Genomic DNA, 27,342 nt, shown 5'->3' with positions numbered 1-27,342 from the left:
CAGCGGGGAGGGGGCTGCGCCCGGCTGAGCAGGGGGAGTGGGTGGGGCGAGCGGGGCGTGGGTCGGGCATGGGGTGGGGTCCCCACCCGCGGGGCTGCAGGGGGGCCGGGAGGGGAGCGGCCCTGCCCCCTCCGGAGGGGGGAGGGGGGAGGGGGAGAGAGGAGGCGAGGAGGGGGAAGTAGGGGGCGTGGCGGGGGCGGGGCGGCGGGCGGGCGCTCCGCGCTCGGGATTGGTCGGGCGCCGGCCCTCGCCCCCGCCGCCGGCCAATCGCCGTGCAGCCGCGCTCGGCGGGGTCAGAGTGCCGCCCGCGCCGGGGGTCGAGTCTTCTCCGCGCCGCTCGCCTCGCCGCCGCCGCTCCCGCCTCGGACGCGCCCGCTCGCCGCCTCCCCGCGCTCCATCCAGGTGGGCACTGCCCGGCCGGCCCGGCCCGGGGCCCCGGGGTCCCGGGTCTCCGCCCCCCGCCGGGGTTGCATCATCTGCAGCCGCTCGCGGCGGAGAGGAGCCGGCCACCCCTCCCGGTCCCCCGGGACCCACTCCCGCGGGTCCGGAGCTCCCCGAAGCCGGGGCTCAGCGCCCACGTGGCCCCGGCCGAACCCCACTGGGCCTGCGGGGGGCGCGGGGCCGCGAGCCTGGGAGCGCCCCGCGGGGACCCGGGGGGGGGGGCGGCATTTGAGGGCGATGAGCTGTAATAGGGTTTTCGCGGCTTTTCGGACGGGAAAGTGCCCCTTCCCGCCGCTGGCCGGGTGCGGGTGGATGTGGATGTAGGTGCGCGGGGCCCAGCCCGGCGCGGGGGCGGTTGGGGGCGGGGCGGGGACCAAAACTTTTAGCCTCGGGATTAGTCGGGCGTATGGATCCCAAACTGTGTCCCCGAGAGGCCCCCACCCCCCAAATCCGGTGTCCAGATCTGCTGAGTGGCCGCGGCCTCCCACCTGGCAGTTCTCTGATTTCCATCCGCCCGGGCCCTCACCGCCCCCTGGGGGCCACCAAGGCGGATGGCCCTGCGTGCACGGGGACTGCGACCCCGGAGGAGGAAGGCGGAGGAGGAGGAAGGCGGAGGAGGAGGAAGGCAGGGGCGGCATGGTGAGGGATTGCGGGTTTATCCCACCGTCCGCGCACCAGGTGGCTGAGCCTGGCCGGCCCCAGCCCGCAGGGACCGGAGCAGCAGCCTGTAAAGGGCTTGGCGGGCTTTTGCCTGGGCGTCCCCGGAGTGGTCGCAGCAAGTGAAATGTGGTCTGGGCGAGGGGGATGTCCATCGTGAAACGGCCTGAAAAGCCAGTTCCGGGGGGAGGGGTGTCCATTCAGTTATTTGATCAGACCTCACAGTGAGCCCGCCCCCCACTCTGCAGCAGCCCCCCCCACTCTGCAGCAGCCCCCCGGAAGCCACGTCCTGCACTGCAGGTTCAGACCCTTGTTGCCCAGCAGAGTGCCTTTGGGTTCTGCGCACCAGATCGATTTCGATTCATTTCCCATCAGCCCCTTACCGCGCTGGAGGGTGCTCCAGGGAGGCTAGTTGCCAAGAAGGAGCTGCCTGTATGTGCTGGGGCCGGTCTGGGTGGGACTGTGGCCAGTCCCGGGACCCAGCAGGCGCCCACCAGCCAGGGTGCTGCAGGCTGCGGGGTGGGGGGGGGCTCCTGCAGAATGGAAGGGTCCCGTCCCCACGGGCCAGGTGCAGGACAGGGCCGGGAGGCTCTGTCCCCCTTATCAGCCCGGCTTGGCCAAATAACACCTCATTGTATGAATATGCCACACTTTGTATCGCCAAGACCACTTGCTTTGTCTGCACACTGTGGCTGTTGTGAATAGTGCTGTGATGAATGTGGTGTGCAAATATGTTTCCATTTTTTTGGATAGATGCCAGGAGTAGAATTGGGGGGTAGTTAACCTTATTTATTTGTTTGTTTGTTTGCTTATTGATTTCAGAGAGGAAGAGAGAGGGAGAGAGAGAAACATCAGTGAGGAGAGAGGATCATGGATCGGCTGCCTCCTGCACTCCCCACACTGGGGATGGAGCCTGCAAACTTGGCATTGCCCTGACTGGGAATGGAACCCTGACCTCCTGGTTCTTACATAGACTGACTCAGCCATGCCGGCCAGGCTAGTTAATCTTTTGAGAAACCACCAAACTTGTCCGAGCACTTGGTGCCTGTTCTTTCTGAGCCCCTGAGTGTGCGGAGCCCTGCACCCCGAGAGGGCAGGGGGGCAGGCAGCAGTCCCCGGGCCCAGCCGCACCAGAGCAGGCTCTTCCGCAGCGTCTGGGAACGGCCTGAACCGAGGCTTCTCTCTCCGTCCTCTGGCAGAGCGAAGCATGTCTTCTGAGACCTTCCAAGCAGCACAGGGGGTGGCCAGGTGCCCCCACCTCTCAGGCACACACTCAGGAAAAAGGAGCCTGGAGCAGGGGCCCGCAGGGGACAAGGACCCCAAGGACCACCAGTGGATCCGGCCCGATACCCCGAGCAGGTGCTCCTGGAAGCTGGGCAGGCCCATCTCGGACTCTCCACATCACCACACGGCCTTGTAAGTCCCTGCCCCGGCCTGGAGGGCGGAGCCACGCGGACTTGGGGTGTGACCCACCCCCTTGCCATCACTGAGCTGGTGGTGAGCTGCTGGGTGGGGGCGCTGTGCACCAAGGCTCAGGCCAGGGCTTGTTGGCGCCGCAGCCAGCCCGCGGGTTGGTGCCCAGCACGGGTAGATGCTGAGCGCCCACGTGGCACACTGAGGGAGGGGCAGGGTGAGGCTCCCTGGCAGGGCGGCCGGCTCCCACTGGGGTCTGAGGTGACTGCGTTTTCAGCGTTAGGTTCACACCACACCTCCTGCTGAACTCGAAGTCGTAAACTTTGCTCCGGACCATCACTACTTTTCCATAGTGACCTCTTTTTGTGGTTGGACAGAGACTGTTGGGTGAATTAACCACAATTTTTTAAGCCTTCCAGTGGGTAGAAGTAGCCATTATCTTGTTCCGAACAACTACAATAGAAACCATATTCATTCAAGTTCTCAGCCCATCTTTATGAAGCTCCTACTGTGTGCTGTGCCCTGTTGTAGGTGCATGAGATCTATCCGGCCAAAGGAAAAAAAGACAGAGCCCCCGGCCCACTGGGAAACTTAAATTGAGCTCCCTGTGTTAGATAACCATCTTTATTTCCCTTGTGTAATCTTTCAGAGTCAAAGATTATGTTTTTAGATGTTTGATTCTTTTGTTTTTGCTTTTGTGTGTTTTTAAATATATTTTTATTCATTTCAAAAAGAAAGGGAGAGAGAGAGAGAGAAACATCAATGATGAGAGAGAATCACTGATAGGCGGCCTCCAGCAGGCCCCACACTGGGGACTGAGCCCACATTGAACCGTGACCTCCTGGTTCATAGGTCGATGCCCAACCATCGAGCCCTGCCAGCTGGGCTTAGATATTGGGTTCTTATTCTGTATAACCTGCGTTACCAACATTCCTGGTTATTGATTTTAGGATCAGAACTGGGGGTGGAGACAGGGGTGTACTGCTCTGTGGGGCCAATAAATAGGAATGGAAATTTACAAACCCAGAAGCTCAAGCGCTGAACGTATCTCAGCGCTGGGTGCTTAGGAGGCCAGTGGGCCGCTGGCCAACCAGGATGAGCCCTCGGTGCCAGAGCAAACGAAGCCTCGGGTGACGGCGGGGTGTGGCCGCTGGGGGCAGGCAGGGAAGACCGGGTCCGAGGGTGGGGGACCTCCCTCTGGGGCCCGGGGCGGAAGGTTGTGTGACAGCATGACACCTGCCGCTCACTTCCTGGTCTAGTCACCCTTCCGAAAGCCCTAAGGGCTAATCCCGCTGGAAGCTGGGCCCTGTGCCCTGTCCTGGGTCAGGTACCAGTTAGAAGGGAGCTGGGCCTGGGCCCAGGTCAGGCGGGAGCTTACCTGCCGGGGGGGACACCAGACCAAGGTCCCCGAGAGGAGACAGCCCCTTGGGGTTCCTGATTGGGAGACAGGTGGCCTGGCCAGGGGAAGGCCCTGGAGCTGGTACTGCACAGGCAGAAGGTGCCGACGTGTGGGTTTCTGGGAAAGGGGGTTCCAGGGGGTCCCGAGGTGGGGTGGGTTTACAACGAGGGCCAGAGTGGAAGCAGACAAGTGAGTGGAGGGGCCTCAGGGGGTGGGGAGGCAGGGCCCTGGCCCTGGTAAGGAGTGTGTGTGTATGGGGGAGGGGGGGTTCTAAGAACCAGTGGGGTTGTCCTGGAGGCCTCGGGCTGGCACAGTGCAAGCCATTGAGAGAACGTGACCCAGGGCCACTGCGGTTCAGGCTCTCCCCGGGCCTGCCCTGATGACCGCAGGCAAGGTGACCTGGGTTCTCTGCCTGCCCCACCCCTCCCCCCCACCTAGCGGTGGGTGGGCCACCCACAGCCCGCTCTGGCCGCCCCAACCCTGGCCGGGCTGCTGTGACCTTCGCCACCACCACGTGACGGTTCGGTGTTTACCTCTGTCCGGCCTTGGCTTTAACTAGTTAATGAGCCAACCCTGCGTGGCCCCAAGAACCTGGCCTCCAGAGTGGGGTCAGGAGCCCTTTGCCCCCAGCCTAGCTCCCCCCTCGCCTGGCACCTGCCTCTGGCCTGGCTGTCCCTTCCAGCTCCTTCCACAGTGGAGGGAGCAGCCGGATGCCAGCTTGTCTGCGTGGAAGGCAGCAGGTTTTACCAGTTTTGGGGCCTCTGGGATTGAACCCACAACCTTTTAAAAAAATACATATAATTTAAAAAATTGTTTTCAGAGAGGAAGGGAGCAGGAGAGAGAGAGAGAGAGAGAAACATCAGTGAGAGAGAATCATTGGTCAGCTGCCTCTTGCATGCCTCTCGCTGGGGGTTAGCCCATAGCCCAGCCATGTGCCCTGACTGGGAATCGAACCATGACCTCCTGGCTCCCAGTTTGATGGCCAGCCTCTGCGTCACACCCACACCAGCTGGGCCCAATCGGCAACCTTTGATAGATGAGCCACCGGCCAGGGCAGTTCTTTGACTTAAAAGAATGTGCGGACCTGCCAGGGCTGGTATCATCCTGTTTTTCTGAATAATCATGGGCTCTTCTGTTTTAGGGCAAAATCGCCCAAAATCTTGCCAAACATCCTGAAGAAAATTGGAGATACCCCCATGGTGAGGATCAATAAGATCGGGAAGAACTTTGGCCTGAAGTGTGAGCTCCGTGAGTACCCGCTTCCCCGTCCGCGCTCGGCCCGCGGGGCTGGGGGCTCGGGGGCGGGGGCTGGGTGTCGTAGGCTGGCCCGGGCAGCATTTCCTCTTGCAAACACTACGAACTTTGAGGAGGTGGGGGAAGTAGTGCTGAGGAAAGAGCAGAGCGAAGGCCTGGGCCCAGGGAAGGACAGCTGGGCAGGGCGAGTGGCAGAGTAGAGAGCCTGGGCGGTGGGAGGCGGGGTGTGGAGGGTTTGGGGGGCCTGGTCCAGGGTGTGATCAGGGTGCAGTGACTTCGGGGCATCAAGTTGCCTGGCAGGGGCCACTGGGTATGCCTGGGCCTTACGGGTGCAGGGGCTCAAGCGAGCCGACCGCTGTTCGCCCGCAAGCTCCTGTTGGGACTGCTGGGGGTCTGACCCGTCCCCCCGGTGGGGGCTCCTTTGGGGGCGTCTGTCTCCTTCCCTGGGAGCTGCCACGTGGTCTCTGCAGGGCCCTGCCAGCTGGGTGGTGTGTGGGCGTGGAGGGGGCCGGTGCACAGACCCGCGGAGACCAGGCCTGGCCCTGCCTCCGGGGGGATCAGGGAGTGGGGGAGGGGACGGACGGGGGTCCGGGGCCGTCCCGTCTCATGACCCGTCTCCGGCGCCCAGTGGCCAAGTGTGAGTTCTTCAACGCGGGCGGGAGCGTGAAGGACCGCATCAGCCAGCGCATGGTGGAGGAGGCGGAGCGCGCGGGCGTGCTGAAGCCCGGCGACACCATCATCGAGCCCACGTCCGGGAACACAGGTGGGCGCTGGCAGGCCCGGCCCGCAGGGGCCCCGGGCGGGGGGACCCGGGTGAGAGGATCCCCTACTGCTTCGCAGGCCTGGCCGGCGGCTCTTCCCCGCCGTTCGCTCGGCAGAGTGCCCGCCAGCAGCTGCGTGCTGTGCCGCCTCCTCCGCCATCTGGCAGCCAGGCCTGTGTTGATGTCGGATGCTCACCTGAGCTGCTACCCGTCCCCCCTCCAGACTGGAAATCTGCCTAGATCCCTCCTGCTGCTGTGACAGAAACCCCCGAGGGCGGCTTAGCCAGCTCGCCGGCCCCCTGCCCGTCCTGGGGGTGGAGGCCAGGCCAGGGGTTCGCAGGCTGGTTCCTCCCGAGGCCTCTCCTGGGCACTGGCCGCTGCCTCCCTGCTCCTCACGCGGCCGCCCCTCCCCACGTGTCCGTGTCCTCCTCTTACTCCGCGGACACCTGTCCTGCGTGACCTCACTTAGCCTTACCCCCTCTTCTAAGACCACCCCAAGCACAGTTGCTTTCTGAGGCGATTTAATTTAATAATTCCGTGTAGGAATTTCCGAGGACACAGGTCAGCCCGTAGCTCTGCCGCCTGGCCCCCGGATCCATGCCTTCTCACATGCAGATCACCCCAGCGGCCCCACAAGTCCGCTCCTCCAGCCTCTTCCCTGCAGGCCAGGGCTCATCCCCGTCAGGGTGGGGGTGCGTCCTCCCGGCCGGTTCCCCCAGCTGTGAGCCTGTGAAACCAGCGGGTCACGGGGTTCAAAAACATAGGACGGACTCCCCTGATGCAAAGGGCGGGACCAGACAGAGGAGGGGTGCTTGGTCCCCGGCGAGTCTGAAGCCCAGGCGGGCAAATTCCGTCGGGTCCACAGGAATTCTCTTCGGCTCGAACCCCTGCCCTCTGGACGGCGGCCCCGACCCCTTTGTGACCAGGGAGGCCGCCTGCTGGGCTCGGCCTGCCTCCGGGGCCATCCTCCCTTTCCTGGAAGGACCGGTGCCCACCCAAGGCCCACAGTGTTTGGTCTCCTTGCTACGGTCCTCGGCACCCACACTGAGCCGGGCACCCACACTGAGCCGGGCACCCACCCCGAGCCGGGCACCCACACCGAGCCGGGCACCCACACTGAGCCGTGGGCACCCACACCGAGCCGTGGCACCCACACTGAGCCGTGGGCACCCACACCGAGCCGTGGCACCCACACTGAGCCGTGGGCACCCACACCGAGCCGTGGGCACCCACACTGAGCCGTGGCACCCACACCAAGCCGTGGGCACCCACACCGAGCCGGGCACCCACACCGAGCCTGGCACCCACACCGAGCCGGGCACCCACACCGAGCCTGGCACCCACACCGAGCCGGGCACCCACACTGAGCCGTGGGCACCCACACCGAGCCGTGGCACCCACACTGAGCCGTGGGCACCCACACCGAGCCGTGGGCACCCACACTGAGCCGTGGCACCCACACCAAGCCGTGGGCACCCACACCGAGCCTGGCACCCACACCGAGCCGGGCACCCACACTGAGCCGTGGGCACCCACACCGAGCCGGGCACCCACACTGAGCCGTGGGCACCCACACCGAGCCGGGCACCCACACCAAGCCGGGCACCCACCCCGAGCCGGGCACCCACACTGAGCCGGGCACCCACCCCGAGCCGGGCACCCACCCCGAGCCGGGCACCCACCCCGAGCCGGGCACCCACACTGAGCCGGGCACCCACACCGAGCCGGGCACCCACACCGAGCCGGGCACCCAAACCAAGCCGGGCACCCACACCGAGCCGGGCACCCACACTGAGCCGTGGCACCCACACCGAGCTGGGCACCCACACTGAGCCGTGGCACCAGCAGCAGCTGGAGGAATTGAGCTTGTGTTTGCCCCTGGCCCTCCTTCCCTGCGAGCACACGCCCTGTCACTTGTCTCCGCACTCTCTCCCCCCCTGCGGACAGCGGGCAGTGCGGGGCGTGGGGACCCTGCAGTGCCCGCTCCGGGGCCCTCGGCTGGTCTCGGGCACCCAGACCAGCTGCAGGTGCCGGGCAGCGCTCACCCTGTGCTCCGCAGGGATCGGGCTGGCCCTGGCGGCCGCGGTGAAGGGCTACCGCTGCATCATCGTGATGCCGGAGAAGATGAGCATGGAGAAGGTAGGTGGCGGGCCTGCCTCCCGGGACCCCCAGCCCGGGCGGCCGGGCGGCGGGCGGCCGGGCGGCCGGGCAGGGCCGAGCTCCGTGTCGCCCGCAGGTAGACGTTCTGCGGGCCCTGGGCGCTGAGATCGTGAGGACGCCCACCAACGCCAGGTTCGACTCCCCCGAGTCGCACGTGGGGGTGGCGTGGCGGCTGAAGAACGAGATCCCCAATTCTCACATCCTGGACCAGGTGAGGCTGGGGCCGGGGTGCTGTGCATTCAGAGGGTGGGCCCAGGGGGACTCCTGGGGTGTCGGGGCGGGGGGTGCCGCGCTTGCAGCAGGAATGGGGGCTGCTGAGAGGATGAGAGCCGGAAGGTGGTGGCACGTGCCCCAGGCGTCTCCCAGCTCGGGAGCCTCCAGCGTGCGGCCAGGCCTCGGGTCATGGTACTGGGTGGGCGTGCCTTTGGCTGAGGACGCTGGGAGCTCTCAGAAGATGTAAAACCCTTTTCCCTGGATGCCCTTCTGTCTCACTCATTTCGCTCCCGGGTTATTGACTCAGAAATTTGCATCTGAAGAGCGGGGTTTAATGTTTGTGTCTGCCGAGGCTCCTAAAACTGCCCGCTGCCCTGTGCCTGCTGCCGTGGCCGTGTGTGCCTGCCTCTCACAGCTCCTCTGCTCTCTCCTGCAGTACCGCAACATCAACAACCCCGTGGCTCACTACGACAGCACGGCCGAGGAGATCCTGGAGCAGTGCGATGGTGTGTGCGCCTCTCCCGCCCCGCCCCACCCTCCCCGCCGCTCTCCCTGGTTGTCTGGGGGTGTCTGGGTCACCTACCCACTCTTTGGCAAACTCCTATGCGTCCTTCAAAACCCAGATCAAATGTCCCCCCTCTGAAGTGCTACCCAGAGCATCTCTCTGGAGCGGTTTCTGCTTCTGTTGTGCTCTCTTGCGCAACAGCAGGCAGTCTTGTTTGTGTGCCGGCTGCAGAAGCTCGCGGGTGCAGGCAGGGAGGGTGCCCTTGCTGGGCTCACAGCTGGGCTCACAGCTGGGGCTTCACGTGGCTGAAGGGCACGAGGCATCAAGCCCCGACTTGGGCCTTGGATTCCACCTTCAGGTGTTCCCGTCTCCCAGCTTGGGTGGTAATGCCGTGATTGGCTTACTCTCTACGGACCTGAGGCTCCCTGGCACATCTCCATGTAACCGGTGCCAAGGCCCGTCCGCGGGGCTGTGATGGCTCCTGGAGGGCTGTTTCCCTAGGAGAGAGGAGGGGATTCTGCCAGGTGGTGGGATCCAGGCATTGGCTCCCCAGAGTTTTATGTGTGAGAATTCTCTCATTTGGCAAAAACAGCCCTCTGCCTCGGCACGGGGCCCGCGCGGACCTGTCTGCAGGATGCCTGGGCTGGTGCTCGGCAGCGAGAGAGCCCAGATGATTTCTGAGCCAAGCCCGGGTGATTGATTCTGGTTCCTGCATACGTTAGTTACCTTTTTGTCATCGGCCAAAAGCAGACAGCACAGGAAATGCATAGTGCCTGGCCGGGGGCCGCAGTGGTTGAGCATCGACCTGTGAACCAGGGGATCTCGGTTCGGTTCCCGATCAGGGCACATGCCAGGGTTGGGGGCTGATCACCAGTGTGGGGCATGCAGGAGGCAGCTGATTAATGATTCTCTCCCATCATTGATGTTTCTCTCTCCTGTGGAGAGCGGCCACCGTGCTTGGACAGGTTCACGCCTCAGCCTAATGAGAAGGCACAGTGCACTCATGGCCACGTGCAAGTCCCAGCGTGGAGGGCAGAGCCCTCCCAGCACAAGTATAGCCAACAGCTGCAGTTGTCAGCTTGAACCTGTGGCCCCCACGTGCCTGAGTGCTGTGGGCTTGATGGAGTTCAGGTGCATGTAATTGAGTGGGATCGAAACCCACGAGAATGTGGTAAACATCCTGACCACACCCTTACTTTGCCGCGTGGCATCAGCTATAAAATAAAGACACGGCTTGAGGTCCGGGCGCTGTCGCTAGCTCTTCATCGGAGAGGACAGCGTCCCGCCCAGCCCCAGCTTTCATTCTCTTGTCTGTCTTTTCTCCATCCTTCACCGCCTGCCCCCTCTCAGCTCACCGAACCTGGCTGAGCTGGCGCGGCACACTCTCCCTCTCTCTTCCTCTCTGAAATCAATAAAAGGATATTTTTTTTTAAAAAAGAAAAAACGCATGAGGAGCCTCCCTGGGCCCCGTGCCCCGCAGGCAGCCTCTGCATCTGTCCTTCCTGCTCCTCCTGCCGGGCCTTACACCAAACAGAGTCCGTGCCGAGACTGAGGTGAAGCTCGCGGCCCCTGAGGCCCAGGGAATGCTGCTCAAGGACAAAGGGCTGTGAGGAGAGCCCGAGGGAACTGAAGTTTGACCCTTTTGACAACCTGCCTTCATCTTGGTCGAGTGAGTTTTCACGTATTAGAACGTTCTTCCTTCAGGGAAGCTGGACATGCTGGTGGCTTCGGCGGGCACCGGAGGCACCATCACAGGCATTGCCAGGAAGCTGAAGGAGAAGTGCCCTGGGTGCAAAGTGAGTGCCGGGCGGCCAGGGGGGTGTGGGCTCTGCCGGGAGCGAGGAGCCCAGCGACCAAATGGGGGGATGGGCGTCCATTTGGGTGGCGCCCAAGGGTCACTGTGAATCTTGAAGCTTTTAGGTTCAGGCCCTGCATGTGCCCCGTCTGGGGCTCTGAGAGGGAGGGCCCCGGGTTTGGAGTTGAGGGGCCTGGGGTGGGGCTCCTAGAAATATGTGGCAGGTGGTGCTGAGCCCACAGCCTCCCTCTGCCCAGAAAGAGGTCAGCGCCCAGCACTGTTCCTTGTTCTCCAGGCCCCGCTGCCCCCGGGGCGTGTGCCAGGATGCCTAGGGACGTTCTGTGCGGGGGACTGCCTGGAACCACTTCCCCCAGCTGCCCCTGAGTTTTAATCACCCTGGCTCCCAGGTCTCCTGACCCCAGAGCCAGGAACAAGACCTGCACCCCCCGCAGATCGTTAACAGGTGCCCATCCGGGGTGGTCTTTGCCCCCGATGATGGCACCAGCCCTAACGGTCTCCTCCTGTAGATCATTGGGGTGGATCCCGAAGGCTCCATCCTCGCTGAGCCCGAGGAGCTGAACCGGACGGAGCTGACGGCCTACGAGGTGGAAGGGATTGGCTATGACTTCATCCCCACGGTGCTGGACCGGACGGTAGGTGGGGCTGTGTTCGCGTGCCCTCCTCGGGGCTCGCTCTTTGGCCAGCTTGCACGTCCGCATGGCTGGCTGACCCCCGGCGCCCGGCTGGCTTTCCTGTGGGGCAGGAGGAGAGACATGACCCTACCCAAGCAGGTAGCGGAAGGGTGGAGTCGCAGGTCAGGACCAGGCGGCACGCTGCACATATCCAGGTAGTGACATGCACCCAAGGGGCAAAGTCTCCCAGAGTTCAGCTCTGGCCGTGCCCACAGACCAGGCCCCCGTGGAGGCGGGAGCTCTGGCGGTTGAGCAGGGGAAACCTAAGAGGTGAGGACCCCAGAACAGACTGAAGGACCCACCAGGGGGCTTCGTTCTGAGGGACGGAGAGTCCAGCCACAGGACACACGGCCGGGCCGCGGGAGCCGGCGGGCAGTTGAATAGCCGCGTGCACGTGTGTTGGACCAGGGAGAGGTAGAAGGTTCCAGGTTTGGAGACGGGAGTCTCAGACCCCGGAGCAGGGCCCGGGCCGTGCCCGTTAGGGGTCACAGCTTCCTGGACGGAGGGCAGCCGTGAGGTTGTGAGCACAGCTGGGGGCCCCCCACCCCAGCGGCACCCCCGCCCGAGCGCCCCCCGGAGCCGGCAGTCTGGTCCTGCCCGCAGGTGGTGGACAAGTGGTTCAAGTGCAACGACGAGGAGTCCTTTGCCTTTGCCCGCATGCTGATTGCGCAGGAGGGACTGCTGTGCGGTGAGTGGCGGGCGGGGCGGCGGCCGGGGCGCAGAGACACGGGGGCGCTTGCCTTCTGCCGGCTTCCGGGCCAGATTGTAAAGGCTCCCCATCCTGGGCTGCATGGCGGCTTCCCTGGTGCCGTCCGTCCACTCTGACCCCTAGGGGGACAGCCGGCCTGTCCTCCGATCGGCGGTCACTCCACAGGCCGGTAGGAGTGCCCGTACAGTGTGGCAGAGGTCTGGGTCAGTGTCCTGGGGCCGTGGGTCCCTGCAGCCGCATGCTCTCTCCTGTGTTTGACCGCCGGAGCACGAGGCATGGCACGAGGGCCTGAAAGGGCCTGGGAGGCCGGGAGCCCAGAGCTTGACGGAAGAGGAAGCAGCTGTGTCTTCACTCTCCCACAGTCACCAGTGAGGGCAGGGGTGGCTGCTGAGAGGAGCACTGTGATTGGTGTATATGTTTTGGGGCCAGAATGTCAGGACACCTGGCTTTTTCAATCAAGACCAGCCTTGTCCTTGGGTGGGTGGGGGTGGGGGGAACTCCCATCAATGGGGTTCCAAGCGGGGCGGGTGCTGGGAGAGGCTGGAGGGTGTCCATCTCCAGAGCTTTGTGGCGAGGAGAGGGGACCAGGCTTCTGCCGGCTCGCCTCCCTCTGACACTGGGCTGGGTCTCGGCAGGTGGCAGCTCGGGCAGCGCCATGTCGGTGGCGGTGAAGGCGGCCCAGGAGCTGCGGGAGGGCCAGCGCTGTGTGGTGATCCTGCCCGACTCTGTCCGCAACTACATGTAAGCACCTCCGCCCTCCTCCCGCGCAGGCCCGGCCTGCCCGGTCCTGCCTGGGGGATGCTGAGGTGACGCCGCTGGATCTCCCCTGAGATCTGACAGCAGGGGTTCGGGGTGGGGTCAGGGGCCCGGCAAGCCCTGCACTCCCCTCCCCAGCCAGGCCTCACCACAGCTCCCAAGGTCATCTGCTCCCCTCTACGTGGGTCCTGGAGCCACCTTTGTATTATTTGTTTATTTGTTTATTTTTATTCTCTTCCACTCGGAGTAGAGCATCATCTCTGCCGCGTTCTCCATCTTGCCTTCTGGCCCATTGGAGGATGCAACATTTCGCTTTGTTCTTATTTCTTTAAACTCGTTGGGGTGGCGTTGGTTAATAGGATCATATAGGCCTCAGGTGCACATTTCTGTGGTGCATGGTTGGTATGTTGCATTGTGTGTCCATCTCCCGTCACCATGTGCACTGAGTGGCCAGATTATGATGATCTCTGAATGCATGATAATCTGGCCACTCTGTGTGTGTGTGTGTGTGTGTGTGTGTGTGTGTGTGTGTGTATTAAAGGCCCGGTGCATGAATTTGTGCATGGGTGGGGTCCGGCCAGCCTCGCCAGTGGGAGGGGACATGGGTGATTGGCCAGGCTGCCTGCTGGTTGAGGGGAGAATTTACATATCAGCCTTTTATTATATCACACCTGCTTTCAGAGTCATAATAATCTGGCCACTGAGTGTATATGGCTTCCCCTACCCTTTACAGCCCCCCTCCCCTTTCAGTCCACCTTTTTAGAGCAGGTCCCTGGCACCCCCAAGGCCTGGTCTGGAGGCTTAGACCCAAGTGGATCAGGCTCCCCTGCTCCCTCTGGCGAAGCAGAAGTGAGGAGGGCCGGGAGGAGGGGGCCGGCGGCAAAGGTTCCAGAACAGAACCTCTGTGCTGGTAGACCAGATGCCCCTGGACATCACATTCCCACGGGCTCTCTACAGTCTGGTTCCCAGGCCTCTTCCTGGAGCTCCAGCCAGCCACGTGGGGGGCTCCTGGACCGGTGGGGTCTGGGAGGGGTCCTGGGCTTCTGTGGGAACTGTGCCCCTGGTGTGGGCAGAGACGGTGGTGAGACCCTCCGCCAGGCCCTGCTGACCTGTCTCCTGCAGGTCCAAGTTCCTGAGTGACAGGTGGATGCTGCAGAAGGGCTTCCTGAAGGAGGAGGACCTCACGGTGAAGAAGCCCTGGTGAGCACACCTCTGAGCAGGCACGCCCAGAGCCACATGGCTGCGGACGAGGTCCCTGGGACCCGGGTGCCTGTGCCTGTCCCACGTCTGGCTGGTCATCCCCACTCTCCCTGCGTGATGTTGTCCTGGACTCCCACCTGCCGGCCCTCAGCCCTCCCCGCCCTGCCCCCTCCCCTCAGGTGGTGGCACCTCCAAGTCCAAGAGCTGAGCCTGTCCACTCCGCTGACAGTGCTGCCCACGGTCACCTGCAAGCACACCATCGAGATCCTCCGGGAGAAGGGCTTCGACCAGGTGCCCGTGGTCGATGAATCCGGGTTAGTCTCCGCCACATCCAGGACAGGGCGGCTGGCTGGCCTCAGTCCCCGCATAGGGATGTCCATGGCCATGTTCCTGAGCGCTGGCTGGGTGGGGGTGGCCGTGCTAACCCGTGTCCCACACACTGACTGCCCTGAGCCCGGGAGGAGACATGGTCCCATGACTGACACTTGTCAGATGGAAATACCCAAAGGACTCATGGCTTACTGTCTGCCCCTGAATGGGCAGGTCCGGGGCAGGGCATCTGATCACTGTCTTCCTGCCACGTGTGGGCACTCAGCAGGTATCTGTTGAACTTTAAGAGGGATTCCACATTCTGGCGTGGAGGGAGGACGGCTGTGGGCGGGCCCTGCTGTCTCAGGGAGGGCCCTGCACTGACCCTCCCCCCACCCCCGCAGAGTGATCCTGGGGATGGTGACTCTGGGGAACATGCTGTCCAGCCTGCTCGCGGGGAAGGTGCAGCCATCAGACCAAGTTCACAAGGTCATCTACAAGCAGTTCAAGCAGGTATGGGCTTCTGCCCTAGGGGGCGGGCACAGTGCTTCCTGGGTGAGCGGCTGGGTCCCCGAGCCTCTGCACCGCTCCCGTGCCAGCCGGGCCAGTGCTGGCTGCCCCTCCTCGAACCTATACCTCTGAGAGTTCGGCCCAGCTTTGCAGGGAAGCCGGTGGGGAAAGGCCCATTCGTGAGGGCTCGCGCACGCCCGCTGTATTCTGGCCACGCCTGGGGGTCGGTTTCTTAACACCGGGCCCTCATTTCCCCCGAGGACACCTGGCACACAGTGATTTAATAGAAGGTCCTGGGAGAGGCCTGCTTCTCAGACAATGTTGGCCACCCTCTGACGGGCTTGGGCAGTCCGACTGGACCCTGCTCTCTGTGGCCCAGAGGGCAGCGCCTTCGGGGTGCCCCTCTCCCTGGTCCCCATTTCACACCTGCCTTCTCCAACCTCCCGTGAGTGCGACTAAGATTGAGCCCAAACCTAGGAGATAATTTAACCTTCCTTTCCCCTCCCCCCACACTACACACACACACACACACACACACACACAGCTGGCATGTCACTGGAATCCGTGCCATTTCATTCCCAATGCCGTCACTTGTCATGTGGTTCCTACAGGCCCCTCCCCATCCCTATCCCCGGTTCCTGTAACAAGGAGAGACCCCGGGAGAGCACGCTGTCCAAACAGTTGAGGTTCCATCGCGCTCCTCTCCGCCGAGGGCCTGGCTGGGCTGCCCAGTGGGCGCTGACGGCGGCCTCTCTTCCAGATCCGCCTGACTGACCCGCTGGGCATGCTCTCGCGCATCCTGGAGACGGACCACTTCGCCCTGGTGGTGCACGAGCAGATCCAGTGTAAGTGGGGCTGGGGGCCGGGCTGGGGAGCCCTGAGGGCTCGGGCCCCTGAGGCCCGTCCCAGGCTGCCGCCTGCGCTTTTGGACTCGGTGGTGACCTGCAATCATCCTCAGCCTTGGGCACGGTTCCTAGAGGAGCCCCTGTGGGTGCCCACGAGGGGAAGGGTTGTAATCGGAATTGGGAGTGCCCTGGAGCCCGCCCCCCACCCAGCTGAGGGCCGCCTGGGGTCTGGGTGGCCAAGCCTAACCCTCTCCCGTCCTTGGCTCCACAGCGCGGGACCAGGCGTTGGCAGGAGTGGTGGGGGGGCCTGCAGGTATGTACGCCCGCTGTCCGGGGTACCAGACCCCGAAGCTTGGGTTGGGAGGGTTCTCCCTCACCTCACGTTTACTTGTATGTAATCACACCCCAGAACGAGTCCCAATTTCAGGGTCCTTATAGGAATGTCCTCGGGCACAGCACGCCCAGTACCGTGTCCACTGCGGCCTCCGTACTGTTGGCGGAACTGCAGGGTCATAACAGGCTCTGAGCCTTGACAGAGGTGGCCAGCGCCGCTGTGCATGAGGCTCCGAGGTTCTGGAGGGCCAGGCTGCGGAGGCTGCACAGAGCACCCTCCCCTGCAGGGGACACACTTCTCCAAATGCCACTTTGCCTCCAAGTCCCTGAAATGTGGGAGCTGGTGTCCGCTCTGCTCCCCGTGTTTTTTCCTGAGGTGCTTGAATAGGCCAGCAGGGTGCCTGGCTCCTCTGTCGCGCTGCACTCCAGCCTGGGGGCAGATGTCAAGTTGCTGGGCTGGGGTCTGGCGGGATAGAAATGTGACCTGGGTGCTTCTCACCCACACCTCAGCTCCACCGGGCTCTCTGTGCTTCGTGATGACAAGGGTCTCCGGAGAAACAGAGCCAGTGGGATGTGTGTATGTAGATTTGTTACCAGGTCTGGCTCACATGACTAGTTTGGCGAGTCCCATGACCTGCAGGGGGAGTGGGCAGACTCGAAACCCAGGAGAAGCCAATGTTTCGGTTCAAGTCCAAAGGCTGGAAAGGTCCCCTCTGAGATGGGGAGCCTTTTTTCCCTACTCGGTCTTCAGCTCGTTAGAGGAGGCCCGCCACTCACACCAGAGGGCAGCCTGCTTTGCTCAGCCTACCGATTCAAATGGTGACCTCATCTAGAAACACCCAGGAGAGCGTTTGACCAAATCTGGGCATTCCACGGGCCAGTCAAGTCGAACCACCTCAACAATCCTCACTGCTCTTAGCAGGCCCAGGGCCAGCGTTCCCTCTAAGCCCCAGAGAAAAGCATGGATTTGAAGATAATCAGAGGTGTGAGCTGATGTAGCTTATGGGTGTGCTTGGTGCTGGAGTTTCATGCAAGACTGGAACATTGGGCACCCAGACAGACCACAGGCGTGTGGCCAGTGGGCACGGCTTGGCGAGGTTAGCACCTTGCTCTCTGCAGCTTCGCCCAGATGGCTCCTGGGAGCAGAAGGCCTCCGTGGGTGCTGCGCAGCTTCCCACAATACACTGAGCCTGTAGGCCCTGGGCAGGCTCAGGGCCGGTCCCCAGGGCCGCACTCTGTTGGAGCCGCTGAGTGTCTGGGAACAGGGGCAGCTCCATGTGGAGATGCTTTAACCTACTGCCTAATTCCCTCCTCAGACCACAGCCCTGAGAAGTCCAGCAAGAGGCAGATGGTGTTCGGGGTCGTCACCGCCATTGACCTGCTGAACTTCGTGGCTGCCCGGGAGCGGGACCAGAAGACAAAGTCAGCCAGTGCCTTGGATTCCAGAGCAGTCCAGCCCTGACCCTGCACAGGCCACCTGCTCTTTGGCTCCCACACACTGAACAACAAGCCTGTGTGCCTTTTAAGTGCCCGGTGCTGGTCACTGCCCAGTGCAGCAATGAGCAGGTTTAGGGTTCTTAGCCCAAGGGCAGGGTAAATGTTAGTTTCCCTTGTATTAACACCGACACTTGGATGAATCTATGGTTTATTAAAATGTGCTTTTCTTTTTAACTTTCTCTTGAAAAATGTTTCAACAAGGAAATCTTATTAAAAGGGAACTCAGCCAGGTGGATGAACCCTGCATGGTGGGGGCAGAGTAGACTGGACGCAGAAGGAAATGCCTTTTCCGGAGGAGAATCCAGATGGGGAGCGGCAGAAGGGGCTCGGGAAGTAAGGATCATGCAGTGAGCCGCACACAGCAGCGCTGTCTGTGTGGGAATGGGCTGGTTCCAGTGGCTTGAGTATTTGGGTTTTTAATTGAGGTGAAATCCACATACCTAAAATGAACAAGTTTTAAATGTACAATTTCAGTGGCATTTATTACACCCCCCTCTGCCAGGTTCAGGGCCCTTTCATCACCCCCAGAAGCAGCCATTCTCTCCTCCCCCTGCCTGGCAACACTAATCTGCTGTGTCTCCCTGTGGTTTACCTGTTTGGGATGTTTCAGATAAATGGATTATACAATCTGGCCTTTTGTGTCTGGCTTATTTCACTTACCATGTTTTCAAGGTTCATTTTGTAGTCGGTGTCAGTACTTCATTCCTTTTATGGCTGAATATTTCACTGTGTGGGTATGCCACATTTTGTTTACCCGTTTATCATCGATGGACACTCCGGTTATTCCCCCTCTCTGGCTATTGTGAATTATGCTGCTATAACAGTCATGTATGCGTGTTGGTTTGAATAACTATTTTCTTTTTCTGTTTTTTTTTAAATATATTTTTTATTGATTTTTCACAGAGGAAGAGAGAGGGATAGAGAGCTAGAAACATCGATGAGAGAGAATCATCGATCAGCTGCCTCTTGCACACCCCCGACTGGGGATGTGCCTGCAACCAAGGTACATGCCCTTGACCGGAATCGAACCCGGGACCTTTCAGTCCACAGGCCGACGCTCTATCCACTGAGCCAAACCGGTTTCGAATAACTATTTTCAATAATTTTGGGTGGATACCCAGGACTGCACTTGCCGGGTAGTGTAATTCTGTGGTTGTTTAAAGACCTGCCAAACTGCATCCCATAGTAGTTGTACCATTTTCTGTTCCACCACAATACATGAGGTTCCACTTTCTCCTTGCCAATACTTAATTTCCTTATTTATTTATTTATTTATTGCCCTGGTAGTGGGTGTGACATGGCATCTCATGGTCTTGATTTTCCTTTCTCTAACTGCCAGTGATATCAGGCTTCCTTTCATTTACGTATATATCGTCTTTGGAGAGAAATGCCTAGTCAAGTTCTTTGCCCATCTTTAAATTGTCTTTTATTCAGTTGTAGGAGTTCTAAGAACTATATTTTTAGCTCAAAGTCAGCTCGTTATGAGTTAATTTTTATACATGGTGTTGTATACATGAAGTTGTCCAGCGTCATCCTTTTATGTTGATGTCCATTTGTTGAAGAGACATTCTTTCCCCATTGATTCGTCTCAGCACTCTTGCTGGCAATCAATTGGCCATAGATACATGGATTTACTTATGGACTCAATTCTATTTCATTGGTCTATACATTTATCCATATGCTGGAGCCACACAGTTTTCATTATTGTAGCTTTTTAGTATGTCTTAAAATCAGGAAGTGTGTGTTCTCCAGCTTTGTTCATTTTCAATATTGTTTTAGACATAATGATGTACTTTTCTTTATGTTTCTTGTGCTTGAAATTCTTTGAACTTCTTGGATTCTAATATCTTACGAGTAATAGCTCCAGAAAGGAAAAAGAAAACAGAAGGCAATAATTTAAGAAACTGTCCCAGACTGAAAGACATGATTCCGCAGATTGAAAGAAGCCACTCGGGGAACATGGTGAACATCACTTGGGACAAGAAGATCCAACAAAAGCTTCCAGAGGTAGGGAAACCTGGCTCAAACAGAAAATCTCAGAAAGAGAAAGGCATCAGACTTCCGCATGTCCAGCACATGGAGGCTGGGAGGCAAGGCTTCTAAAAATATCAGAAAGGAGAAGGGATGGCGGCCAGATTCTTTTTTTTTTTTTAAATATTTTAAAAAATATATATTTTATTGATTTTGTACAGAGAGGAAGGGAGAGAGATAGAAAGCTAGAAACATCGATGAGAGAGAGTCATCGATCAGCTGCCTCTTGCACACCCCCCACCGGGGATATGCCCGCAACCAAGGTACATGCCCTTGACCGGAATCGAACCCGGGTCCCTTCAGTCCCCAAGCCGACGCTCTATCCATTGAGCCAAACCAGTCTCGGCAGATTCTTGAGGCAAGCACATTTCCTCTTAACAACAGAGAGGCGTTAGGTGTCACCGAGGCAAGCGGCCTTCTTGCTTAGGAAGGCACTGGCAGATGCACCTCAACAAGGTGAGAAAGTACAACACAGGAGAGAAAACTCTCCACCAGGGAGAGGTCGTGGCAGGCCCGGCAGCCACAGGTTGTGGTTGAAAGGGCCCAGGAGGGATGCTTTGAGGAGCAAAACAAACGGGCTATCCATGCAGAGTCCCGGCCGTGGGAGTGGGGTGGCCAGCCACTGCTTTCCTTACGCTCCTGCTGGGATCTTGAAGCCCCAATGGCACAACGACATCCCATTGTAACCTACCTGAGACAGCAAGCTGCCCGAGTTGGGGTCACTGCTGATCTACCTGGCATCCACCCCCCTTCCTCCTCATTACTGTGGCCTCGTTGCCCTCCACACAGCTGTGACGGCTGGGGCAGGTGTGGACTCACCGCTGCCCGGGCACGGCCTGAGTGGACTGAAGCGTCCTCTGGGTGGGGCCTGGATGTGCAGCCTACCAGGCCTCCGGCTCCCTGAGCCTCCTAGGCAGTTTCCTAGCCAGTGCTGGGGCTCAGTGGAGAGCGCTGGGTTCTTGTGCTGTTTGCTTGAAAAGACAAAGGCTTGCTGGGCCAGTCTGCCAAGAACAGCAGCACAAGATCCCATATGACCTCCCTGAGAGCATGCTGCCCAGACTGAGCAGCACACTGAGTGGGCATTTAAGTCAGGCCCTGGAACACTCAGGAACTGGTTTGCATGAGTCATTTCTTAAGCATTTCAATAACAGAACAGTATATAACTTTTATGGTTCAATCTGCCTCTGTGATTCAGTCCAAAACAATCTGGCCCTTCGTTCCGGGACTGCCTCCCTGGCTGCCCAGGAGCCCCTCAGCCATGACCGGGCGTTTCTGTGGCCCGGGCTGGGTGGACTATAAATGGGTTAAGTAGGCATGCAGAGCCGTCCTGCTGCTGTTCCCGCCGAGGAGGCACTGCCCCCTGCGTGAAGCAGGTGCCTTGACTGGCGGTGGGCTGTGAGCAGCCTCCTCCCAGACTCTGAAATGCCTTCCCTTCACCCAACAGCCAAGTGGGGGGATAGTGACTGGATCCAGAACCAGCATCGGGCTCACTGTGTGCTCTTATGAGTCCACAGGTCAGCTTCCCCCAGAAACTGCTCTCTGCTTCCCTGCTCCATTCAGCCGCGTCTCCTCCAGCCCCTGCCTATTCTGACACACTCTAGTCTGCAAACTCAGAGCTACACTAACACCCAGAACATTAACCATCAAGGGCTTCACGACTTGTGACATGGATTGCTATGTTGAAATAATATCAGAAAAAACTTGAGTTACTATTAACACAGAGCTAAATATTTTAAAAATATACCTCATTTTATCTACTAGCCATTTGCTAAAAAAAAGTAAGCAACTAAAGTCATCAACCTAATTAAAATGCTCCTTTCGAACCTGCTGGGATAGTGTCTCTCCCCATTTTTGGCTTTTATGGGCTCAAATAGAAAATCCAAATACATTTCTTTCAGGATTTGCTAGATCATTACTTATTAATCCTTCTCTTTCAAGATAGGATTTTATCTATCATAAACAGCATATTTGACCTAGAATGAACCTTATAGTATAAACCAGTCCCTTCCCTTTTGCAAACGAAGCAGGAAGCCTGGAGGGGATGGTCAGGGCTGGGCCTACCTGGGTGAATTTCACATGCACCCTCTCACCTCTGACTTGAGGAGTTGGAGTGACAACAGTGATTGATTGACTCCCTTTTCTGTCAAATCTCTCAGAACACTTCCTGCAACACTATCCATCACTGAGTGCTAATCCCCAGCAAGAGGGAAGTTTTAGCTGCACTTGTTAGAGTGCTTCAAGTCTGCTGACTCAGGTTACCCTCTGGCACACAGCTCTGGGGAGTTAAAACAGTTCTGAAAGGTTCTGCCTGGGCCTGTAGTTTATGAGAGGCAAAACCTTACTCATCCATCATAACCCTCTCATTACTACTGAAATAATCAGGTTTATGACATAATGCCAACACCGCTCCCCACAAAAAACAGTCACAGCCATTACTGGTTTTTATAGGCTTAAGTCTTGGGCTCATTTTTTTCCTAGAAAATCAATGACTAACTGAAGTAATAGAAGATTCTTAGAAATAAATTACCAGTGTGGGGTAATCCTAACTTTTAAAATGTGCAGGAGTCACCACAAACCAAATGTCACCAGCAAAACATGTCAACAACTTGAATGTATTACTTAAAGTGTAAAAGGAGTTTGCAGTGACATGGGCTTTAGAAAATGAAACATCCAGCCCAGCCAGAGTGGCTCAATGGTGGGGCGTTGACTTATGAACCAGGTGGTCAGGGTTCAATTTCTGATCAGGGCACATGTCCAGGTTGCAGATTCAATCCCCAGTAGGGGGCATGCAGGAGGCAGTCAGGCAATGATTCTCTCTCATCATTGATGTTTCTATCTCCCTCTCCCTTCTCTGAAATCAATATATTTTCTAAAAAGAAAACATCCATAAAGTGTTTCCATTTTTAATTTTTTTGCTTTGATAAATCAATTGCTTCACAAAAATCCCTTTTCAAGACAACAATCCAAGAAAACATAGTTACAGTATTCACGTTTTAAAGATTGTCATTCATAGACCAAACATAACTAAAACAAAGGAATATTGCTGAGTCATTTCTGTCACTAACTGCCAAAAACGGGCCTGTCACACCTTCCAGGTATGTCTAAGTTTGGGGGGAAAAAATGTGCCTCAGCACTTTTCACACAGGTCAGAGTCGAGTCACCGAGGGGTGACACAGAACCGAATTCCTTCGCATCTGGAGTAAGTGCTGAAACGTAACTCGCCATCTGGAACCGAAGGCTGGAAGCTGGGTTAGTCCATCAGCTGGAGTTGTCTGGGTGCAGCAAAGCCGGCCAGCTATCTGCTCAACAGCCGAGCAGCAGGGACAGCATGCTTACCTGGGATCTCAAAACATTCAAAAGCATCCTTCATAAGGAAAGACTGGACGACAAAGGATCTGTCTGTTACAGGGAGAATTCAATGAAGGGGTACTTTCACAGGTTCTCTTCGATGTCTGGAAAACGGGTGTTGATAAGGAGGAAAATGACAACCAGGGCACCGGGGTCGTTTTATGACCCAGACAGCCACGCAGGCGGTTAAACGGGAAGATGTTAATAAAACCGCAGGCCGTGCCTGTCCAGGCCTGCCCTCTCTAAATGACCTTTGCCCTAGCCCCTGAAGGCAGTGACAAGAGCTTAGGGCTAAGACGCCCCTCAGCTGCAGAGGCCCACGCCTTGTCGTTGGGCACATAAGCTGAATTCAGGCCAATTCGAACCCTGACATGCCGCATCCAAGCTGACCCAGTGTGTGCAGCCCTCGGGAACCATCTGCTGCCACAGTGGCCATGGTTTCTGGTGGGGAGAGGAACAATGACCTGTAAGGAGCCTCCATTCTCTGAATGTTTTCCTAAACCAGAGCAGGGTGACCCAGAGGGACAGGGGAAGGGGATGGGGAGGGGAAGGTGGAAAGGGCTGGCTTCCACGGATCCTCATTTTGAGAAGCCCAGCAAAATTAGAATACCTGTATAAGTAAAGCTAAGATGATCTTTGAAAGTTATGTAGACTTAAAATATTAAAAACTGTTTATAAATAAGAAATGCAAGTTACTTTAAAATAGTATGCTCTCCCCAAAGAGTTGACAGTCAAGCTTTTCTTTTTAAAGCTGCTGAAATACTTAAAAAAAAAAATTCCTATTGTTTCTTTCTGCCTTCTAGGTTACCTAGGAAGTACTTTCCTATGATTAACTTTAATAAATTTTTAAGGAAAAGTCAGTCCCAGAAAATAATCTGCACTAGCTCTGAACTCCATTCAAAGTAAACCTGGTCCATAACCAGTTACTGCTGCTGAGTCTCAAGAACTAACGACCTTCCCTTTGGGACACACTGCACTCTGGGTGTCACTGCACTCTGGGAGGCCATACAGACCTGCTCGAACACAAGGCGCCCCGTTTTCTCTCTGAGAAAAAACCCCAATGGCAAGCGGGCAAATGAAAACAACCAAAATAAACAAAAAACCTGGTCTACAATTTGGTCTTGTCACCAGGCAATGGAAGTCCTAACATTATTCCACATCTCTGGAAATCCCGGAGTAACACACACAAGGGGAAACCTCGGCCCAGACCAAGAGTAACGGGTGGGGCCAATTGCAGAGTGCGCACCGCTTGTCAGCCCGGTCCTGCTCACTTCGTGGTATCTGCTGACTCTGAAACGGAGCTGAATGGTTTGCTTTACCTTAGCTCTGAGCCAGTGGGGCAGAGGGCGTTTTATATTAGTTTATAATAAACATTCTATGTATAACATATGGCTGCCTAAAAAATTCTAAACCAGCACACAGCTAACATGGGATAGTCTCCATTTAACTGTAGTCAAATTTAAATTAGACTAAAATATGTATGGTAAGAACTAATTACTGGCTACCATTTCGTTTAACCAAGTCCTACTTAGCAAATACCTTTAGATATATGTTTAGATTAAGTGGAAAATGAAATCTGAGCATTTACATGTAAACGAAAATTTGACTACATATCAAAATTTCATTAAATAGTTGTTTCTTTTGTAGTAGTAAATGTAAATGACTACCCTAACTATATTGGGGCAGGTTCATTAAATTTGGTCAATTCATAACACTCCAAATTGAAAGTTAGCATGTATGATTTCTTCTCTAGAAATTTTATCCTTAATATAGTCATAATCCAATTCATAACGAATTTATAAAAATAGCTTTTTATCCAATAATTCCAGCAAGGTAAAAATAGGAGTTTCTTTTTATATATAGCAAACGAAACAGGCTCACTGACTATGAGAGAACGTAAAGGTACTGGAGTTGCCATACATTCACCACAGAGCCACACCAGTCTACAGCTGTGTCCTGTCCACCTCGCACTGGCGGTCTTAAGGTGCAGAAGCTTCTTTCAAACCTGTGGGCTACGCAAAGGAGCCAGCCCACGGGGACCTGCTTTAACCACAGAACGCATTAAAACTGCATAATTTTTTTTAAAAAAAGTTCCTTAATCTACTTAGGGGCTCATAGGGGTTTATCATTTGTCACGTACTTAGCGTTAAACCTTTAAAGAATGTCCTTGAAGACCACACGCACGCGCGCACTCACTGGAAAGAAGTCGCTGCACCAGCACAGACGCCCTTGAGCTTGCTATGAAATACAAAAGTGCACTCTTCTATATCTACATATAAAACAGATCAGAAATAAAACTGTGTAAAATGTTTGCTGTGCAAACTATAAAAAGCCAGGCCCGCTGCCCCGGGTCCTGGCGCCGCCCGGGGTCCTCGGCGCCCGGGGTCCTCGGCGCCCTGGGTCCTCGGCGCCCTGGGTCCTGGCCGGGGCCTACTGCAGGGAGTCGCTGTTCTCCAGAACCAGCCCGCTGATGTGGGTGGGGGTGAGCGCGGCCCCGCCAGCCCCGGGGCTGTCCACGGACTCGTCCTCACTCTGCTCCGCCATCATGACCTGCTGCACGGCCAGGGTGGCGCCGTCGGAGGACAGGGACTGGAGGCTGTCCACGTTCATGCTCACGGGCGTGGTGATCGTCACAACAGCTCCTGTGGCAAATCGGCAGAAACAGTGGTGGTCACTATTCAAATTAGTGCTCAGTGGAGGAAAACACTGCTAGCCAACTGGGAGCCATGTGCTCATGTGGCCTCTCATGAAGACCTGTGTGTTTCTGGGATGCTCAGCAGGGGTTTAAGAAATTCTAGAATTGGCCTCAGGCCTTGCTGAAGGTCTCAGGGGTCAGGGTGGAAATAGTGCCACACGGAGAACAAGAGACAGGAGAAGGCAGGAGAAAGGCCCACACAGACATGAATGTGAAGACAAAGAAAAGGCGCGAAGGTTAGGGTGAGGAGACCAGTTTGGAAGGGAGTGCTAATCCCTGCCTGATTGGAAACTACAGTGATCTCACGTGCTCACCTGTAAAGTCTCCAGTGTATTAATATCCATTGTATTAATAAGTGGTGAAAGCAAGAGACATCACTGTGTATGTTAAATTTGGGGAACGAGGTTCACGCATTCGTGTCTGTGCACAGAATTCCTTATCGCACGTGCAATGGGAGCGCGTACAGGAAACTGGAAACAGGGTTGTTTCCTGAGAGACTAGACAGAGGGAAGATTTATTTCACAGGATATTCTTCTCTTCCCCCCCTCATTTTTTAATTAAGGTATTATATGTGTACATACTATTTCACAGGATATTCTTATTTGAATGTGTCCCCCAATAGACAGTTACTGGCTTTCCTTTTGGAGGAGGAGAGGGAGAGAGAGGGAAAATACCCTCCTAATTATTGGATTAAAAGAGAAAATAAGAACTGAAAATAGCAATTACTTGAGTATGGATGTAGGATCACTAATTACAAAACCCATATAGGAAGCCAAAGGTTTAAGAGCATCACTACAACTCAAGAGGAGTTCAGTGGAAACCAAGGAAGCCTGACTTACAGCCCACTGTGAGGGTGGTCCCAGCCCAGGCCAGCAGGGCGGGGAGTGCATGCCTGAGCAGGGGCAGAGGATGGACCGGCCTGTGCCTGTGGGGAAAGGACCTGGGGCCGGGTAAGGACCGTCTGAGATCACAGAGCGGTGTCCACACTCTACCCAGAGCGGACACACCCACTGCATGGGACACTGCGGGGAACACTCCTAGGTCTTACATGATTGTAGCGGGTGATCAGCCTGGGGCTGAGCACTGCTGGGAACAAAAACCAATCACAAAAGCAAGACCCGGAACTGACAGAGGATGGAATCGAGCAGTGATTGTAACTGTATGATTCACAGCGTAGGCAGACCCATGAGAGACAGAAAGACTCAGACGGAACTTCTAGAGATGAAAACTACAAAAAGCACACTGGATGGGATGAGAGGAATTAAACACAGCAGAAGAAAGAGATTGGTACGGCTGATGGGTAGGAGCAGAAACAATCCACATGAGGCAGAGAAAAGAATCCAAAACTTGAAAGACTGTGTGACCTTTAACCACTTAACAGGGGGTGCGGGGATAAAAATGTATTTTAAGAAATAATGGCCCAGCCAGGACCGGTTTGGCTCAGTGGATAGAGCATCGGACTGCGGACTGAAAGGTCCCGGGTTCGATTCCAGTAGGGGGTGTGCAAGAGGCAGCTGATCGATGATTCTCTCTCATCGATGTTTCTAACTATCTCTCTCTTCCTCTCTGTGAAAAATCAATAAAATATATTAAAAAAAAAAAAAAAGAAAGAAAGAAATAATGGCCCACACTTTCCTACCTTAATAGGAGTTATGCTGCTGAGTGAAAAAAAGTAAGATGGAGAATGAAAAGATAACACCATCAATATACATTTAAAAAGACACATATATTAGACAGAAGGATGTGCATTAAACACATCAGAGAGGTTGTGACGGTCACAGAACCGAGGGGACTAACAGGGTAAACAAAGAGGGCGAAG

At 56.9% G+C, this 27,342-nt stretch overlaps 2 protein-coding genes across 9 annotated transcripts in view; one reads left to right on the top strand and one right to left on the bottom strand.

Annotated features, from left to right (window-relative positions):
* The first annotated feature begins 245 nt into the window (after window positions 1–245).
* On the top strand, window positions 246–18,082 carry CBS (cystathionine beta-synthase). 2 transcript variants are annotated; one of them, XM_084873637.1, is made up of 17 exons: window positions 246–402; window positions 2,298–2,514; window positions 5,052–5,158; window positions 5,793–5,927; window positions 7,985–8,068; window positions 8,166–8,296; window positions 8,735–8,804; window positions 10,508–10,599; window positions 11,126–11,251; window positions 11,894–11,978; window positions 12,635–12,740; window positions 13,878–13,955; window positions 14,135–14,269; window positions 14,669–14,777; window positions 15,535–15,619; window positions 15,891–15,932; window positions 17,269–18,082. In XM_084873637.1, exons 2-17 carry the CDS (start codon window positions 2,306–2,308, stop codon window positions 17,412–17,414), a joined length of 1,740 nt encoding a protein of 579 aa, XP_084729763.1. In that variant the 5' UTR covers window positions 246–402; window positions 2,298–2,305; the 3' UTR covers window positions 17,415–18,082. The 2 variants fall into 2 exon arrangements, with proteins under 2 accessions (XP_084729763.1, XP_084729764.1); XM_084873638.1 differs by lacking the exon at window positions 15,891–15,932.
* Window positions 18,083–22,367: 4,285 nt separating this feature from the next.
* Window positions 22,368–27,342, bottom strand: part of PKNOX1 (PBX/knotted 1 homeobox 1) — a 50,372-nt gene continuing 45,397 nt past the window's right edge. For all 7 annotated transcript variants that reach the window (XM_084873666.1, XM_084873672.1, XM_084873671.1 and 4 more), the window contains one exon: window positions 22,368–25,470. In XM_084873666.1, coding sequence (XP_084729792.1) covers window positions 25,259–25,470 — 212 coding nt within the window. In that variant the 3' untranslated portion in view covers window positions 22,368–25,258. The remainder of the gene's footprint in view (window positions 25,471–27,342) is intronic.

This window comes from Pipistrellus hanaki (assembly GCF_964339955.1).
Source record: "Pipistrellus hanaki genome assembly, chromosome: 2".
Lineage (NCBI taxonomy): Eukaryota > Metazoa > Chordata > Mammalia > Chiroptera > Vespertilionidae > Pipistrellus > Pipistrellus hanaki.
The sequence above is the reverse complement of the archived record's forward strand: the minus strand, read 5'-3'. Positions and strand labels throughout refer to the sequence as shown.

What these genes read in the sequence shown, in the direction of transcription:
- CBS (XM_084873637.1), top strand. Translation starts at nt 2,306, where the DNA reads ATGTCTTCTGAGACCTTCCAAGCAGCACAGGGGGTGGCCAGGTGCCCC. An exon ending in GATGAGCATGGAGAAGGTAG is followed by an intron (nt 8,069 to 8,165) that starts GTGGCGGGCCTG and finishes GCCCGCAGGTAG; the next exon opens with ACGTTCTGCGGGCCCTGGGC. An exon ending in CCACGGTGCTGGACCGGACG is followed by an intron (nt 11,252 to 11,893) that starts GTAGGTGGGGCT and finishes TCCTGCCCGCAG; the next exon opens with GTGGTGGACAAGTGGTTCAA.